Below are 18,643 nucleotides of genomic sequence, written 5' to 3'. Positions count from 1 at the left end.
CAATACAGTGACCACTGATCGTTCTAAAATCCAATTTCTTTCCATGTGGATTATAAATTCTTGTTGAAGACTAGATTTCCAGCCTTTCTACAGTTCAAAATGAGTATTTGGAACTGCTTTGCTAGAAACTATGTTCAAGACATAGACTGCAGTACATAATGCGTCCATCCACAAGGATATAGATAAGTAACCCTGACTCATCATGGATATAATCATTCTTATATAAGTACAATTATGCCTTTCAGCTCATTCTGCCATGGAGAACCAGGCGTTGTGTACAGAGTAACAATTCCTAATTTTTAGAGAATTTTGGTAAAAATTCCATAATGTTGTTTTGTTTCATTATATCTACCAAAAATTCACTTCTATCTAACATTATGATTTTCACTATTCTATCTAATTGTCTCTCTACATCAGTAATGAATACTTTTACAACATCCACGTATTGAGACTTTTCCATGCAATAGATAGAGATAACAATAACGTGAATAATCATCAATAAAGGTAATGAAATATTTTTCACCTCCAAAAGAAGGAACATCAAAAGGTCCACAAATATATGTATGTATGATTTGAATAAGCTGTGTACTTCTTGTGGCTTCTTTCTTAGTGTGTTTAGTTTGCGTACCCTTAATGCAATCTATATACTCTTTAAAGTTGGTAAAATCAAGATTCAGAATGACTCCATCTTTTACCAATCTTTTAATTTATTTCACTGGAAATATGTTCCAACATTTTATGCCACAAGAAATATGAGTCTTTAGAACATGTTTTGCTTTTAATTTCATTATTTTCATGCAGGATGAGATGTGTTTCATAATCATAACGTTGATCAATCGAACCTAAAGACCATCAACTGATTTTCCAGAACTAACTCCATTAGAGTTCCGAATTACATGAAACAACTATCTCAATGAGTTAATAATAAGCCAATCAAGTTTACTTATTGAAACCGAATAATAGAAAATATATGTGGAGCATAAATACCTGAAATAAATTTTAGATAAAATCCAATATTCATAATGAGACAAAAAAAAATGCCAATATTTTCAACTAGCATATTGTCTCTGTTTCCATTATAAGTAGTTTCACTTAAGTTGATTGTCTTAGTCACAAGAAATTTATGCATAGCACTTGAGACATGTATAATTGCACCGATTATCAATCCACTAACATTTAAGAAGAAGCATAAGCAACATTAGGTTTGAAAATCCTTATCGAATCTAGATGATTAGCTTTCTTTTCAAACAAACTTTTCTTAAAGGTATTCTTTCTGAAAGTGTATAACTTTCTGCAAGGTTCTGCAAAAGTCATCTTTCTCTGCCAGCATCTTCTTATCAATTGGATTATGGTCATTAATTTTGGGTGGTGCTCTTTCATGACTTAATGTCTTTACCCAACTTTAGGTAAAACTCCATCAGTGTAATGGTAACTTTAATACCATGACTTAATGTCTTTACCCAATTTTGGGTGGTGCTCTTTCATGACTTAATGTCTTTACCCAACTTTAGGTACAACTCCATCAGTGTAATGGTAACTTTAATACCATTACTCATGATCAAGCATGACCTCTTCTAGTACCAATTGTTAACCAATTCATTTAACATCTCATTAATGGTGTTGAAATAAATATTGAATGGTCTATAATGAGGAGGTGGTATATGTAGGATAATTTGGACAAAATTTAATCATCCACACTCATTCCTAAATTATCCAACTTATCTAAAAGGTTAGTCATTGCAACGCAAATTTCATGCATATAAATTTATACCATTATATTTCATAATTATGAGATTTGCCATAAGTTTTCCCAACAAGGGATTATTTGCAGTCTCAAATTGTTCTTCTATAACTTTTAGTTTATCCGTAGTTTAAGAGGGGGTTATTGGTTCTATGATTTTAATGGATTTGGAAATCCAGACAAAAATCATGTGTTATTCAATCATTGATTTTAAAATACTTATCAAAATGATGTGTTATTGGTTCTATGATTTACAAATACTTGTTAAAATCCTATGTTATTCATTTAATGATTTGTTTTTGGATTTCAAAATCCACATTATGTTTTAAATTGATTTGAATGGATTTGAAAGTGTAAAATAGAAGGATTCAAATCCAAAGATAAAACATGTTATTTCAAAATCCATGTGTTTTGATTTCTAGAATTTACAATTCTATATGGATTTAGAAATCACCTCTCCAATAACAGCTTCTAAACAACTATCGAAATAAACATTTAATATTGTTAAAAGTTATCATAATTATTAACATTATACTTAAGTTGTTTTTATTTCTTTTATGGAGAAACTTTTCATCCTTAATACTAGATTTCGTAATAAAAATTTAGTTTCTCGTAATGAGTTACTAAATCCATATCTAATATTCTTAAAATGAATCTCAACTTTTCCATTACATTATGGGAAATTGGTTCATAAAGGATTGAAAGATCCAGAAAAATTGCTCTAATTTTAGAGATACAACAAGTTTTTTTTTTCCAACCACACATTTAAAATTAAAAGAGAACTCCGAGATTGGTCACCCAAACCGGAGGGAAAGAGTTTACAAAAGAAATTTCAGAAACTAAAGTCCTTGAAGACCGGGCTAAACAATCTGCTCTTGCGTTAGACTCACGAGGGATCCAGTCTAGAGTGAAGAAAGGGAAAGAAGATCTGAAATAGAGAAGTCCTCCAGTAAAATCGTAAAGGCTGGCCAATCGTCGGGCTTCTGCACCATCGCGATAAGCCCTGCACAATCCGTCTCAAAAGCTTGACAATCCACTCTTGCCTCCAAAATAGACTCCATGGCCCAGAGCAAGGCTTGTAGTTCCGCATGTAAGGGGGTAAGGCCACGTCGCTGACTCCGAGCTCCCAAAAGAATCGTTGAATCATCCCCATCACAAAACCACCACCCCAAACCCTGTAAAACATCCGAATTTTTCCATGAACCATCAAATTGACAACGGATATACGGCTCCCTAATTTCCAAAGAAGCCTGGGGATTTAAAAAAGTATCAGAGAGAGATTTGGCCTCAGCCCACAATAATCTATCATTTGTTGCCTGATTTAAAATCTCTGTCGGTTCTGCCTCTAAACCCTGAAAAACCTTTTTATTCCTATCTTTCCATATCGACCAAAGTATCCAAGGGAGATAAATAGAAATATCAGCAATCCCGGACTGCCCTGCCGCCCGCCAATAAATAAAATCCAGATTCGCATAGATTGATGCATATGGAAAACCTTCGGCTTCTAGTGATAAAGGAGACAACTCCCAAATACTCATTGATCGTGGACATTTAAAAAGAGTGTGGTTAATGGTTTCCGATTCCAGACCACACCGCTTACACTGAATATCACATCGGACGCCACGGTGTGCAAGCCGTTCCAATACAGGAAGAGTTCCAGAAGCGACCTGCCAGAAAAAATGTTGAACCTTGGAGGGAACCTCAAGTTTCCACGCATGGGCGCGAAGAGCCATGCACGTAGGTCCAATTTCCACTTCCGAGATTAGTTCCCGTGCTAACCGATAACCAGACTTCACGGAGTACTTCCTTGATTTAGTAAAATGTCAAACTAAAGAGTCTGGTTTAAAAACTTTGCTGACCGCAATCTGAATAATCGGAATATCCTCCAAATCAAAAAACTCCTCCAGAATAGGTAAATGCCAATCCTTCGTAGATGGATTAATTAAATGATTAACCATCAAACTTGGAAGCAATAGTCGACCTTGACCATTAGCTGGTCTTGGACGAGTATCCGGTAACCACGGATCCCGCCACAATGAGATGGAGCAGCCAGAGCCTACCGCCCATCTCGCACCCTGCTCCACTAATACCTTAGTTGAGTAGATACTCCGCCAAGCAAAGGAAGGGTTATATGGTTTTTTAGCCGAAAGAGGGTGTTTGTTCCTGAAGTACCTACCACACATTACTCGAGCCATTAGGGAATTCGGGTAATGGATAAGACGCCAGTACTGTTTTGCCAGCATTGCATCATTAAATTGTTCAAGAGCTCGGAAACCTATACCCCCTTCACATTTATCTTTACACATTTTATCCCAAGCTACCCAGTGCATGCCACGAGCCTTATCATTCGACTTCCACCAGAAGGTAGATATAGCACTCGTCAATCGGGAAGTCAGCTCCTGCGGGAGCTTATAACATGACATAACATGGGTAGGAAGTGTTGTTGCCACCGATTTAATCATAATCTCCTTGCCCCCTTTCGAAAGAAGCTTTGCAGACCAACCATTTACTCGGTCATCTAATCGATCCTTAAGATAACTAAACACCTTGGTTTTCGAACCTTGAAGGCTCTCAGGGATACCCAAATACGAGCCCATGCCGCCTTCTTTAGAAATACCCATAATGGTTTTTAATTGAGGTCGTAAATCGGAAGGGACTTTTTTCCCGAACATAATAGAAGATTTATCCAGATTGACCTCTTGTCCTGAGGCTTTCCCATAATCCCCTATTATTTCCATTACTTTACTACGCTCGGTTGCCTCTGCTTTGCAGAAGAAAAGACTGTCATCAGCAAACAGCAAATGCAAAATAGTAGGACTATCACGGGCAATTTTGATACCCGTTATTTTCTCTTCCCGTTCTGCCTTCTTGATATTAGCTATCAAAACCTCAGTGCAAAGAATGAACAGATACGGCGACAGGGGATCCCCCTGACGAAGACCCCTATGAGGGAGGATGGAACCCATGGGTTGACCATTCAATAGAACTTGGTATGACACAGAAGAGACACACCACATAATCCACGAGATCCATTTCCTGGTAAAACCGAATTTGACCAAAACCGCCTCCAAGAAATCCCATTCTACTCGATCGTATGCCTTGCTCATATCCGTTTTGAGAGCTAGAAACTCCGTCTGACACCTCTGATTGGTGTTTAGTCCATGAAACATCTCCTGAGCGACCAGAACATTATCAGTTATTAAACGGCCAGAAACAAAGGCCAACTGAGTTTCAGAGACCAAAAGAGGTAGAAACCGTTTTAACCGGAAACACAAGATTTTATATATAATCTTATAACTGACATTACAAAGACTGATCGGTCGAAACTCCGTCATCCGCTGCGGTCTATCAACCTTGGGAATAAGACAAATATTTGTCTCATTTAAACAAGGATCGAAACGATCCGTCCTAAAAAATCCCTGAACCAAAGACACCAAATCCCCTTTCAAAGAGGACCAAAACCGTTGAAAGAATAAAGCAGTCATGCCGTCACGGCCTGGAGTTTTCTCCGGGTGCATTGCAAACAGAGCCTTACGGACTTCCGCCTCAGAAATATCCCGAGTAAGATCTCTATTCATACTCTCTGTGATTAGAGGATTAATTTCTCTAACCATTTCTGGAATGCCATTACCAGCCGACTTCTTAAAAAGATCCTCAAAGTACTTAGTAGCAATCCATACTCGACGGCGAATCGTTCCAGACATTATCTATGTCGAAAAGACCAACAATCCTATTCCTCACCCGCCTCTGCTTCGTGGAAGCATGAAAATATTTAGTGTTTTTATCCCCAACCCTGAGCCAGAATTTCCTGTTTTTTTGGTTGCCAATATATTTCTTCATCATGATACACCTCCTTTAACGTCCTTTCAATGTCCCAAATTTCCCTTTGAGAAATCGAATCATCCATTTTAGCCTCATGGAGAGCCGCCTTTAAGGAATAAATAAGCGAGGGACCAGAACTTATATTATTCTTTCGCCACCAAGAGATAGAATTCCTACAATTCCTTACCTTATCCACAAAGCTAGGGATGCGGAAATTCCTGGTACGATTCCACCCAGACTCAACCGCACCCGCTATACCTTCCTTACCCAGCCACCTTTTGTCAAAACGAAACTGTCTAAGTCGTCGTCTATCCCACTTCTGACAATTTGCCAAGATCGGGCAATGGTCTGAAGCAATCATCTCCAAATAATCAACCCTCGAGTTCGGATATAACCCATGCCAATCCTCATTACCCACAGCGCGATCTAACCGACAACGGACCACCTGATTATTACATTGGTTTCCCCTCCAGGATAACTGATCCCCAAAACAAGGAAACTCAAGCATCCCACAATGTCGAAGCATTGAACTAAAAGGTATAAAGGAAGAAGCTGAGCGCAGAGCGCCCCCTGTTTTCTCATGATTGCCAACTAATTCGTTGAAATCACCTACCAAAAACCAAGGATCAACTCGGAAAGAACCAATATCAATCAAAGTATCCCAAACTTCCTGTCTTTTCTGGGGAACAGGATCACCATAAACGAAGGACATAAAAACCAATTGTTGGCCAACATATGCTTGTGTATCAATAATAAGATTACTATCATAAATAATTGAGAGTTTTATTTCATCCATAAAAAACAAAGCAAGACCACCGCTAGATCCGCGGGGTTCAACAGTATACAAATTATTATAACCAAACTTATTCTGCAACTTTTGTAAATAAGAAAAACACTTTTTTGTTTCCGATAAAAATAAAATGTTTGGTCGATGCTTCTTCCACAAATCACCCAAATAATTTTCTGTCAGATCAACCCCAATGCCCTGACAGTTCCAGCTCAAAATCTTCACGTTCTAGCCGGCGGTTTCGGGAGAGCCCCCATCCCTTTCTCTTTCTTGCCTAAGCGGCCACCATCCGATGGTTTAACGCCTACTGTAGAAGTCCCCTGTCTCCCCAAAATCTTCTGTTTGTTAGCATCACCTGCAGGTTTAGACAAAGCCTTAGCAAGTAAACGTTTCCCGGGAGAAGCCGAGACCAAAGTAGCTAACCTAGATCCATTAACACCTTTTCTAACATAAGGACTGACTATCCTCTTCTTATCACCACTCTTATCTCCTAAAGTAAAGGTAGCCAAAGCACTATTAATCCCACCCACGTCGTATTCAACCGGGTTAGAAAGATAAGAAATACCTTGCTGATGACCACTAGGTGCATCCAGAATAACAGACTCCTGACCAGTGTGAGACTCGGACCCTTGACCCGTTGGCAATTCTAACCCCTGAACCTGCGGAACATCCTGTTCCTGAACCACCTTGAGATCACCCTTTGCCGAATCATTGCACTCACCATCTTCAAGCAGGTCATCTGTGTCAACCACAAAATCTATAGCCATAGACGCCACTCCATCAACCTTTTGCAAAGTTCCCTCACGCTCCTTCTCTGGCACAAGACCAACTCTGGAGACCCCGGTGTAATCTTCAAGACGCACCTGAGTTTGATGTTCCAGAGAAGCTTGCTTCACCTTGTATAAAGGTTTTGGCCAAACCATACCCGCACCCTTCCTTTTGAGATGAAAACAAGAGGCCTTACTCGATGTTTCTCCACTACCCGAGTGAGACCCGCGCCTATACCCTTCGTCCCTCATAGACGAGTCCCCAAAGTTCCTTTGCTGCCCCCAAGCCTGACCGTGAACCCTGTCCTGTTGGCGAGAACCGTGAAGCCCATTCTGACCCTGACGCAGCTGTGGGAAATAACCAAAATCACCACCCTCCGCAGATTGAAAGTCTAAGGCTCTCTTAGCATGGTTTCGAGGCTTCTCCCAACCTCCAACATTATGATTCATCTCCTTCTTCACCAAAGGAAGATGTCGTGGTCCTCCCCTACTATCAGAGAGCGCTTTAGTACCATTACCAGAACCAACCTTCTGAAACTCTGGACACAATTTCGAATCATGAGTCATCCTAGAGCAATGATCACAAACACCAACTAGCTTCTCATAGTCCAAAGAAACCACAATCTCATCCCCAGTAGCAAACAGCACCACTAACTTTGTAATCAGAGGATTAAACCCATTGACAGACACACAAATACTGCCAGACTCTTCATCAATCTCTTGAGTCTTCCCAATTTTCTTCCCAATAGCTTCAAGAGTAGCCACCTCCCACAGATGCATTGGAATCCCTGTCACCTTCACCCAGAAGCTAATCGCTGAAGGAGAAGAGGGAGAGATGATCGGCTCCCATCTCACCATTGATACCATCCAGTTATCAAAGTGATACGGGCCGTTCTGAAGAACAGAGAGGATATCCTCTTCCTCCTCGAAATTGAACTGAAAGACTCCCTGACCTAGATCCGCTCCAACCACCTTGTCCTCCAGTTTCCAAATCTTTGGAAAGTTAGCTATCACAGACTCCATTCTCTGACAAGCTGGATTCATCAACCTCCCAATGAGAGTCATGGAAAACTGTTGAATACGTTGGGCCAGAACCGAATTTGAGATAGTCACCGTATTAGTACGAACCAGGGAAGCCTTGCCTTTGCTGAATGCTAGCTGAGCCATTTTGCTGGACACTAAACAACCGTAATCACCACCCGAACTAGCCAAAAACGAAGAGTTAAGAGAAGAAAGTTGAACTAAGGCAAACCAATACGAGAGAGAGAGATAAGTGAATCCAAGGAATAACTCCAATATTCGCATAAATAAACTCTCGCCATCCCAGACCCCATAATCACAATCGAATCGCAACAAGTAAATGCATATCACTAGCTGTACGAAATCCGATCCTATCGACGATGATCTGGAAATCTCAATTTCCTTAACCTCCGACAACATATCACAGAAGCTCCCATATCTACTAAACGGATGAAACCACAACCCGATCCGTAATAATAAATACGTAATCCCGTTTAAATCCATAGCCCGGAGGATAGACCAAATCCGTCCAATCTCAATCTCCACCGAATCCTTCTCCATAACCACATATAATTCCAGATCCAAAGGGATCACAAAATCAAAGCCCACAAAAACCAAAATCCCTTTTTTGAATCCAATTCGTAACAGCGAAATTCGGATTCGAAATCGCCACAAAGAAGGAGATCCACTCCAACTTCGGAACCAAAAACCAAAACAAGAAAGTGAGAATCCATTTCTCCCTTTCTCCGAATCAAGAAAAAAATCCATCTCAGATCGTAGAAGCAGCCACAATCGCCATCGCCATCGATAATATAGTTTTTATTTGTTTTTATTTATTCCAACAAGTTTTATTAGGTTTAAAACATAATCAACACAAAATTTAAATATTGAATAAACATGAAAAGAAATTATGATATTCCTGCGGGATAACAACATAATCTCAATAAAATTATGATATTCACAAAACGTTATTGAGTAATGTATTGAATTATTAGATAAGTTATCTGTGGATATCCTTAATCTTCACAAATACAAAATCTCATTATTCATTGATTATATCTAAAGTTTATAATCTACTTGTGGGTAACTAATTATCAAAGATATATCAACAAAATAGTTTCTGTGTAAATCATTATAAGGTAAGGTCACTGTAGTGATATCCAAACCTTAACTATACACTTTTATAGAAACCAGAGTTCTGCACGGATTATGCACAAATCGTTTTTGCACAAATCGTTTTTCTTATGCACATAATAATTTTACACGAATTATGCACAAAATAATTATGTACGAATTATCGTAGAATGATACTGCACGATTTATGCACAAATGAATTCTAGTTGAACTTTCATATGCAAAAAGAATTCACATACATACGAATTTTGCACGCCCTATATATATGTTTGTGATGATATATCCTAATTCACAAACACTCGGGTTTTGCACAAACAAATTTCATTATGGATTATTTTCTCTGACAAATCTTAATTCAGAGATGTCCAGTTTGTGTATGAACATTTATCTGTAAGAAAATTAATTTACAGAGACCCAAACTTATGCACAAAATTTTATTTTTATTTGCGTATACCCGAATTATGCACAAACTTTTATCTGCGAATTAACCATATGCTAATAACCATGTTCAGATACCACATGTAAGTGTAATTTACATGAACCCTAAGATTTTTTAAGCAACTTGATTAATCACATGATAGAATTATAAAGGAGGGTTAGCGGAGTACCTCCTCCATTCATTGTTGTAGAGATTCCTTGATTGACAGCTTCCTGAAGTCCTGATCTTCTAGTTAGGTGATTAGGTTTTTTTCTCCTTGCCTATGAACTTACTCTCTATGTGTTGTCTTTCTGAGATTTGTTTGGGATGCCTTTATGATGGACTATTTATAGGCGGAGAGAGGACTTAATTCCTTTTTAAGGTTTTCTTAAGATTTAATCTCAACCGTCCATCAAAGTAGAGATTGATTAGGAAAAACTCCTTTATTACCAATTTAATTGGTTACCAAATATATTAAGAAATAACATTATTCTATAGAAAACGGATGACTATAAGACCACATAATAGGAAGAAGAAATATTTCCTTACATAATATTCTCAAATTGGGTCATGTTTCATATCTTTATATTTATTTATATATATATATATTTATTCAAACGTTTTACTTTTCTGCTTTACTAAAGATTTTATTGTAAAATCAAAAATATTTTATCAAATAATGTTTTTAAACTCAAATAAGTTCAAAGAAATACAAAATTCTTCTTTTTATACCAATATATAAAAGGGTACTTATCTCGATAATAAGACGGTGTCACGTAGACGTCTCGATGAATGATGTTCTCAGAGATAGTGATAATAATGTAGATCTTAACTTCACCATGAGATAATAACTTCATTCCTTCAAACAAAAAACACTTTTGTCAAATTGATATTCCAAACAAAACTTAATAACCAAATAAATTAAACCCAAATGTTCTCGGTAAAACAAATAACCGATGATGATACAATAAATAATATCATGTATCACAGAGATCAACAAATAAATTTCCAAGAAGCTATACAGACATATTGAACGATGGGTAGTTAATTATCTTACACATGTAGGTTTTCGATGACATCAACAAAACAATTATCATACAAGTGAAGAACTATAAGTCAAAGCATGTTCTGATCAAACTAATGAATTTATTGATTTAAGATTCTAATTAAAGCCACATCATGACTTCGAATAAATGAATTCTAAAGCACACGATAATATGAACTGATCAAACAATAGATGTAAAGTTTAGTTCTAATTTTTTGCCCCTACTCCTCGTCTACTTCACAGATCAATATGCATAATATAAACATAACACAAAAATTTAACGAGTTCCCCTCATGCAGAGGGTAGATCTCGTGTGGGAACCATCTCCCACAAACATCCACTATCAATCAATCAAGGTTTACACAGTGTTTTATATACAAAGCTTAGAGAGCAACTGCAAGGAAACCCGAAGTAGGAAACATAGAGTATCTAGCTTTTCTTCTTCCCCTCTCTTTGTCTCTGGTTCAGCTCTCCCCTCCATGTATAACCACGAAACACCTCCAGAACCCCAAAGAAGCAGTTCCACCTTCATCTCTCATCAGAGTGTCCTGAAGACACCTTAAACCTAGACAAGGTTATGTCCGGCTCTCAGCCCTTCGACCCCAGCCAAGCTTTTGCTCCTTTATCATGGTTCTGCGCACAACTTCAAGCTCCATGTACGACGCCTTGCGCATGCACTCTGCGTCTCTGCATCTGCCCTGCACTGTGCCCTACAGCCGCCACCAAGGTACCACCAACTTCTTTAGTGCGTCTTTGTGCTTACTACCTGTTTCTTCTTCAACCCTAGCTTCCCTTATATAGTGAAACCCTATAGCTTATGTCGGTTTAGTCCTGCAGGCCACACAATCCGGATCTTGTATGGGCTTCACATCAATATAGGCCCAGTTCATGGTTCAGACCAAATAAGCCCATATGAAGCAAACATTTACAATAAACTCCACCTTTTGCTTCATTTGGTCCAACTCACAAAATCCCCTTTGTGTTGATTCTTCCTGAGAAGAGAAACAAAATATTGTTTTCTCCTGTAGAACCTGCAACTTCCAATTATCCTTATGTTCATCCACCTTAGGAATTTATCAACTCCATCTTCAGAAACTTCAAGAGATTCGCGACATTCCCTTGAGCTTCCTTCTTCTGATGGTAGTAATCCCACTTGTAGACGAACTCTGACCACTGAACCAACATTCTTGAAGAAACCCTTAACAACCTTGTTCATTGATAATCAATACAGTACACAACCAACATTGACTGTTCTTTTTGTATCCTCCAATGTCATCCTCTGACATTGCTCTGAAATTCCCAGCACCTATTGAATCCTTAGACTATCTTATGACTATCCCTCCGTTCAAACTTCTCCCTTGTTCTTGAATAGCTTATGATGCTCTTCAGCAGTCCCAATAAGTATTTGTATCTCGGTACACAAATCATCTTCTTCAACCTTGTTTCTCTTGCTCGTACAAACACTTATGAAGACCTTTACTTAATTCCCTTGTTCCTCACAACAGCTCCACTAGAACCAAAACTTCTGATTCACCCGCAGGTAACACCTGACTTGCTTCTGGAACTTTGATCTTGAACCTTTAGAATAGTAAAGCCTGAGATATCATCCTCTTAGAACACGATTATAACAATCACATAACCTCTCCCATGGTTTCTGATAAACGCCACAGACCTGTTATCATGATTGTATATCATATGTATCCGTCTGCAACCTGATTCACTTGGTCGACCTTTGATTCCTTTCATGTGCACTGAGCTTGAACCAAATTTCCTTGAATCCCATGCAGAACACATGAATCATACATGCTTCAAACCTAAAGCAAACCCTGATTCATCATGTAAACAATCTCAACTCAATGCATTACTCCTGAGATTGAGTTTACATCTCATCTGTTTAACCAACTGACTTATGAACCCAACTTGTACGATCTGACAGTACAACCTCCTGTTCAACCTCATGTTAAAACAGATGTCCGACCAACAGCTTTTAAACCTCTGTTAGTCTCCTTGTACCAGCCTTTAGTGCTTCACTCTAGAATCCTTGAAGCCACATCTGATGTAAACATAACTCTACAATTGTTCTTCACTATTGCAGACCTTACCAAGAAGAAACTTGGTACCAACATCATACCTTTTCATCACCATTCATCAATACAACTTGACATGTCTTCACCATTGATGAATCCTCACTTAACCTTCATGTAAGTGACTTTCCTGAGAAACTTAATGATGTTGTTAGACCCACTAGTCTATAACTAGTCTCGTGTTACATAACCTGCATCTTTAACCAACAAAGATCTACTTGAATCTTCCCCTTATACTCACAAGCTTCCTTATTAAGTGTCATTTACAAAACACTTAAACTTCCTGCAAGTGATACCTTCAGAAGATTCATCCACCAGATCATCTCTGTAGATGCAAACAGGCGAACCATAAGTTTTTTGTTTCTGATTCTCTTCTCAATGCAGATACACAACCCTAGTCACCTTGCGCCAGCCTTGTAGATTCTTGCACTTACTTGCAAACTCTTGCACAGTCCTGCAATGTCTACAAAAGTCTTCTTGAGATTTTAAGTCACCTTGAAGAGCAAACTCCACCTTGACAAAGAAAATCTCACTGACTGCAACTTCGACTCTTGGTACTCTTCTGCATTCCCATTCACTGTAGACCTACCTTGATTGTTGTCTTTTCAAATCTCTGACAACTTGATCCATTCCCGAGACTTAGCCATTCACCCAACTCCTCCCAAAACTGACCACTTCAACACAAATTGCCTGGTCCATCTGCATACTCATATGAATCTTTGACACAACCTGTTGACCTAACAACCCTTTTGCACACAGATTCACCTCTAAAGGCGCCCCTTAGTAAATATGTGACTCCTATAGTTGTACCTTCAACCAATTCCCAAACACCACTACATAGACTTTCAACAACCGAAAAACTGACTTTTCAATAGTTGAAGACGTCTACATCCTTGTGTTCTCCTAGTGTCTAGATTCCCTAAACTGAAACAGTTTTGAGTATTCAGAAGCTTCAAAATAGAACATCAAAATTACCTTGTGATCGCAGCGGAAGCTAATTCCTGTTTTGACAAGTTTGGCCTTTTGGATGATGCTTTGATTCACCTTTCACAGCCATGAACCTGAATCAAACGCTGGAGATAACTCCACCTTAAACCAACCCCATAATTGATTTAACCTTCGAGTCTTCTACAAATGTCTCTGGATCCTCCTTGTGTGTTTTCAACACCATGCCTGAGTCTGTGAAATCCTGAGCCCGAGCTCTGATACCACTTGTTGAGAATCGCAGACCCCGATTCACCTCTGTAGTGAACCGCATACCGCGACTTTGCCCCTACTCCTCGTCTACTTCACATATCAACATGCATAACATAAACATAACACAAAGATTTAACGAGTTCCCCTCAGGCAGAGGGTACATCTCGTGTGGGAACCTTCTCCCACAAACATCCACTATCAATCAATCAAGGTTTACACAATGTTTCATATACAAAGCTTAGAAAGCAACTACAAGGAAACCGGAAGAAGAAAACATACAATATCTAGCTTTTCTTCTTCCCCTCTCTCTGTCTCTGGTTCAGCTCTCCCTTCCATGTATAACCACGAAACACCTCCAGAACCCCAAAGAAGCAGCTCCACCTTCGTCTCTGATCAGAGTGTCCTGAAGACACCTTAAACCTAGACAAGGTTATGTCCGGCTCTCAGCCATTCGACCCCAGCAAAGCTTCTGCTCCTTTATCATGGTTATGCGCACAGCTTCAAGCTCCATGTACGACGCCCTACGCATGCTCTCTGCACTGCACTTTGTGTCTCTGTATCTGCCCGGCACAGCGCCCTGCACTGTGCCCTACAACCGCCACCAAGGTACCACCAGCTTCTTTAGTGCGTCTTTGTGCTTACTTCCTGTTTCTTCTTTAACCCTAGCTTCCCTTATATATTGAAATCCTAGAGCTTATGTCGGTTTAGTCCTGCAGGCCACACAACCCGGATCTTGTATTGGCTTCACATCAGTATAGGCCCAGTTCATGGTTCAGACCAAATAAGCCCATATGAAGCAAACATTTACAACAGTAACGTCTTTGGTTGATGGTTGCACCGTGACTCGAAGCTTAATGCCAGCCTGACAAAGACCGGTCTTCAAGTTTACAAAATAATGCACTCCTAGTTTAGTGAGCTTAACGAGATCGTGTCCGATCTTGTACACGGCTACGGTAGAATTCGATTCACATGATTTGAAGTCAAAATCATCGCTGATTTCTCTAACGTCGCTGATGTCCTTGTTGTACTCGAAATAGAGAGTATCTCCAACACGAAATTGTTTATTTTTACTCCACTTGTAATAATAGTAACTGTTGTAGATGCTCCATCCTTTGGAATTACCTACCTTGTAGATCCTTCCTATCTTGCTCGGTGGTGGTGGAGGAACTGGACGTGAAGGTTCATGGTTCTTGCTCGGTGGTGGTGGAGGAATCGGACGTGACGGTTCATGGTTCTTGCTCGGTGGTGGTGGAGGAGGAACTGGACGTGACAGTTCATGGTTCTTGCTCGGTGGTGGTGGTGAAGAAGTAATTGGACGTGACGTGTCATGAACGACAAGAACGTCGAGTTTAAGTCCGTTGACTCATTGAATTTGATTTGAGGTGATGAAGTAATGATGTCCTGGTTCCTTGAAGGTTACGACATCGTATCCGGTGTTGTAAACAACTTTAGGAGAAGAGGAATCGCATGAATCATATTCTAAAGCGCTGGAAACTTGAGCGAGGTCGTTGACGTTCTGATCGTATTCGAAGACGAGGGAATCTCCGACGTGGAATTGCTTATGTTCAGCCCAAGTGTCGTCTTTCACAGTCGTCCATCCATAGTCACCACCAACTGTGTATAGTTTAGCCTAGGTGCAACTAAGGAGAAACATGATCAGGAGCACGAAGCCAAAGATCTTCTTGGTGGCCATGATTTTCGGATCGTATGGATAGGAAGAAGAAGTTGAACGATGATGAAATGTTTGGTGAAAAAAGAAGTCACCTATTTATATAGCTTTACGAATCATAATTAATCCTTGTCCTTTTAGGATTAAGTTTAGGTTAATCTTTAACATGAATGAATTTTAAGATTCTTCTTTTAAACGTTGTTCCTTTTTGGAACTGGATTCACTTTTTTGCAATTCTTTTTTATAGTACAAGATTAGACCCGAGTATTAACGCATATTAAAAAATATATGTAAAATGATATATAGCTCAGGCATTCCATTTGGCAATACAATTATACTGTATATTATTACATCATAGTAAAATTAGATTTTAATTATATGTACTTAATCCCAATATTAAAATTATATCAAAGTTATATCTTACTTAATATTAAAAACAATTAAAAATTAGTGAAACATAATTCTCAAAGAAAAAACTGAATACAGTACTAACATCATCTCATAATTGAAAAATAACAATATTTATTAATTTTCCTCAAATTTTTATGAATTTAAAGATAAATTTACTTCCAAGAATATATATATATATATATATATATATATATGTGTAAATATATGCTCTAAATTACGTAAATATATATATATATATATATATTTAAAGTTTGATATTATAGTTAAATTTTGACAAACAAAAAGAAAAAAGAGAGAAAATATAATTAATATTGTTCATAAAAAATTGTGCATAGCTTTAATAATATAACGAAGTTTAATGGTGGTGTATTTTGAAAAAACTATAACAACAATTTATTTGTTTATATATATAATGGTGAATATCTAAAATCCGTTTTTTTACCATTCATAATTAATAGTGTATTTTATTAATTATGGTATTATATAAATTAATTGTATAATTTCCTTAATTGTTTTTCTTAGTAATTTAAAATTAGAAAGAGTATTATCTTTTTGTATTATATTTATTAAATTGTTTAAATTTTTTTATTTCTTATAATTCTCATATTAATTTTAAATTTTGTTGAAACAAAGTTTTTTTATAACACATGACAAAATCTCTATTCGTTAAAATTGACACGTGTCACGATCACGTAAATGACTAATTTTGAAAACCAAACTTTATATAATAAGATTTTATTTATTTAAATTATTATAATCTTTTTAAGAATATACAGATTGAGTAATTATTTATTAAAGGACATCAAAATACATCTCTTCATGATACATCACGAGCCTTATCTCAAGGGAATATGTTTTACAGCCATTTAGATCCAGATCAGTAATTACCATATTCAAAAATGTCGTAGTAAATATTGCCTAGCTTCCCAAAATTGTACCAACCATTTCACTATCATAATCTCTTTTGTTCAATTAATATCTTTTGTTCAATTTAATTTTATACAAATTAAATTATTGTACAACATTTTCACTAAAAATATATACATATAATTAAATTAAATGCAAAACCCGTAAACATTTCCCTGTTTTCTAACAGACATATTTATCATTCACCCGCGTTGTAACGGCCTTAACTGATCATTACTTTATATTAATATTTTTTAATAATATTCCACAAACTTAATTATTTACACAATATTTCATGTATTCAATTCTAAACAGTAATATTGTAACAACCCGTCTCGTGGACCCCACTAGCCTCACTGCTAGCTTGCTTCCATAGACCTAAAGCTGGTTTTTTAGGGCATCGATCCTAACACCTCACCGTGGCTAATAGAACTATTCATCCAAATCCACAGTAGGTTATTGGATTTGAATGAATAGTTCCATTTGCCACGGTGAGGGGTTAGAATCGATGCCCTGCAGGGCCAGCTTTGGGCCTATAGGGGCAAGCTAGCAGTGAGTCTAGTAGGGTCCCCGGGACGGGTTGTTACATAAAAATCGATTTTTATTGTAACAACCCGTCCCGTGGATCCCACTAGCCCCCCGCTAGCTGCCCAAACGGATCGTCCGTGGATCCTGCTAGCCCCCCGCTAGTCGTCCGAACGGACCCCAAGCTGGCCCTGTAGGGCATCGATCCTAACCCATCACTGTGGATATCCCAAACTACCAGTAGGTTATTGGTGCGCCAAGCGTTCCTCGAACCCTAGTCCCCACCCTTTAACAACCTTCCCACAGGACAAGCTGTCACCAATTGATCCGCGAACCAAAATTCCGGTTTAGGGATTGCATCGGTCGATGTAGTAGGTGCATCGGCCGATGCAAGGTTGTTTTCTGCGGACGAGTTTAAGTTAAACGCTGTGTTTTGGGTTAGGGAAAACTCTTAAGTCGTGTTTTTGTCTAATTCGACGAGTTCAGCCGTTTTTGAGAGAAAAGAAGGGAGAAAACTGTTCTTGAGTGTTCTTGGTGATTTCTGGTGTTTGGAGGCGTTTCGTGTAGAGATCTGTAGCTGGGATCATTGTAGGAGCTTCTTGGCAAAGGTAAGTGCATGACCATGGCTTATCTAAGCTGGAGATTTCTCTGATCTGCTTGTTATGTGTTGTTAGACTTGTTAGATTGTTATTTGGGACGTTGGGAAGCTTTCTTGTGGGTTGGGATCGAGTTTTGTGGTTGTAGGAACAAAGATCCGGCGAGAAGCTTCGGAGGAAAACGATGTTCGGCATTGCATCGGTCGATGCACATTGAGCGTCGGTCGATGCAAATGCGAGGACGGCGCGTAAAATCTAGGGTTTTCGTGCTATGTCGAGCATTAAAATCTATGCAAGGTTAAACCTATGCAAGGTTAACTTGCATCGACCGATGCTCCCATTGCATCGACCGACGCAACCTCCAACTGGTGTCGGTCGATGCATGTTGGTGTCGGTCGATGCTGAGTCCTGGTTTGTTATTGTTGATTGTTGATTGTTTATTGATGGTTATAGATGTCTCTATTGCTTATGTGTATAGCCCAATAGATGGGAGGATTACCTTACTGAGTGTTTATAAAATA

At 38.4% G+C, this 18,643-nt stretch overlaps 3 protein-coding genes and 1 pseudogene across 3 annotated transcripts; all 4 read right to left on the bottom strand.

Moving 5' to 3' along the window:
* Positions 1 to 2,643: 2,643 nt before the first annotated feature.
* On the bottom strand, positions 2,644 to 3,474 carry LOC147934110 (uncharacterized). Its single transcript, XM_087472515.1, has one exon. It carries the CDS (start codon positions 3,472 to 3,474, stop codon positions 2,644 to 2,646), a length of 831 nt encoding a protein of 276 aa, XP_087328641.1.
* A 2,048-nt stretch (positions 3,475 to 5,522) lies between these two features.
* LOC147934109 (uncharacterized) lies at positions 5,523 to 6,275 on the bottom strand. The gene is made up of 2 exons (XM_087472514.1): positions 5,751 to 6,275; positions 5,523 to 5,669 (listed from the first exon to the last, which is right to left on the bottom strand). Exons 1-2 carry the CDS (start codon positions 6,273 to 6,275, stop codon positions 5,523 to 5,525), a joined length of 672 nt encoding a protein of 223 aa, XP_087328640.1.
* A 50-nt stretch (positions 6,276 to 6,325) lies between these two features.
* LOC147934108 (uncharacterized) lies at positions 6,326 to 8,990 on the bottom strand. Its single transcript, XM_087476287.1, has 2 exons — positions 6,916 to 8,990; positions 6,326 to 6,705 (listed from the first exon to the last, which is right to left on the bottom strand). The coding sequence occupies exons 1-2, from the start codon at positions 8,903 to 8,905 to the stop codon at positions 6,572 to 6,574; spliced, it is 2,124 nt and encodes a 707-aa protein (XP_087332413.1). The 5' UTR covers positions 8,906 to 8,990; the 3' UTR covers positions 6,326 to 6,571.
* Positions 8,991 to 14,721: 5,731 nt separating this feature from the next.
* Positions 14,722 to 15,708, bottom strand: LOC147934107 (blue copper protein-like; annotated as a pseudogene).
* Between the last annotated feature and the right edge of the window lie 2,935 nt (positions 15,709 to 18,643).

The sequence above is a fragment of the Camelina sativa genome, chromosome 11, assembly GCF_030686135.1.
Source record: "Camelina sativa cultivar CO46 ecotype springtype chromosome 11, ASM3068613v1".
NCBI classification, from domain to species: Eukaryota; Viridiplantae; Streptophyta; class Magnoliopsida; order Brassicales; family Brassicaceae; genus Camelina; species Camelina sativa.
This window is presented reverse-complemented; position numbering and strand designations above follow the sequence as displayed.

Bases quoted from the DNA above. Each gene is read 5' to 3' on its own strand.
- LOC147934109 (XM_087472514.1), bottom strand. From the start codon at position 6,275: ATGTCCTTCGTTTATGGTGATCCTGTTCCCCAGAAAAGACAGGAAGTT. The intron at 5,670-5,750 runs GTAAGGAATTGT...TATTCCTTAAAG, and splicing joins TCCCTAGCTTTGTGGATAAG to GCGGCTCTCCATGAGGCTAA.
- LOC147934108 (XM_087476287.1), bottom strand. From the start codon at position 8,905: ATGGATTTTTTTCTTGATTCGGAGAAAGGGAGAAATGGATTCTCACTT. The intron at 6,706-6,915 runs GTATTTCTTATC...CTAAACCTGCAG, and splicing joins ACCTAGTGGTCATCAGCAAG to GTGATGCTAACAAACAGAAG.
- LOC147934110 (XM_087472515.1), bottom strand. From the start codon at position 3,474: ATGGCTCTTCGCGCCCATGCGTGGAAACTTGAGGTTCCCTCCAAGGTT.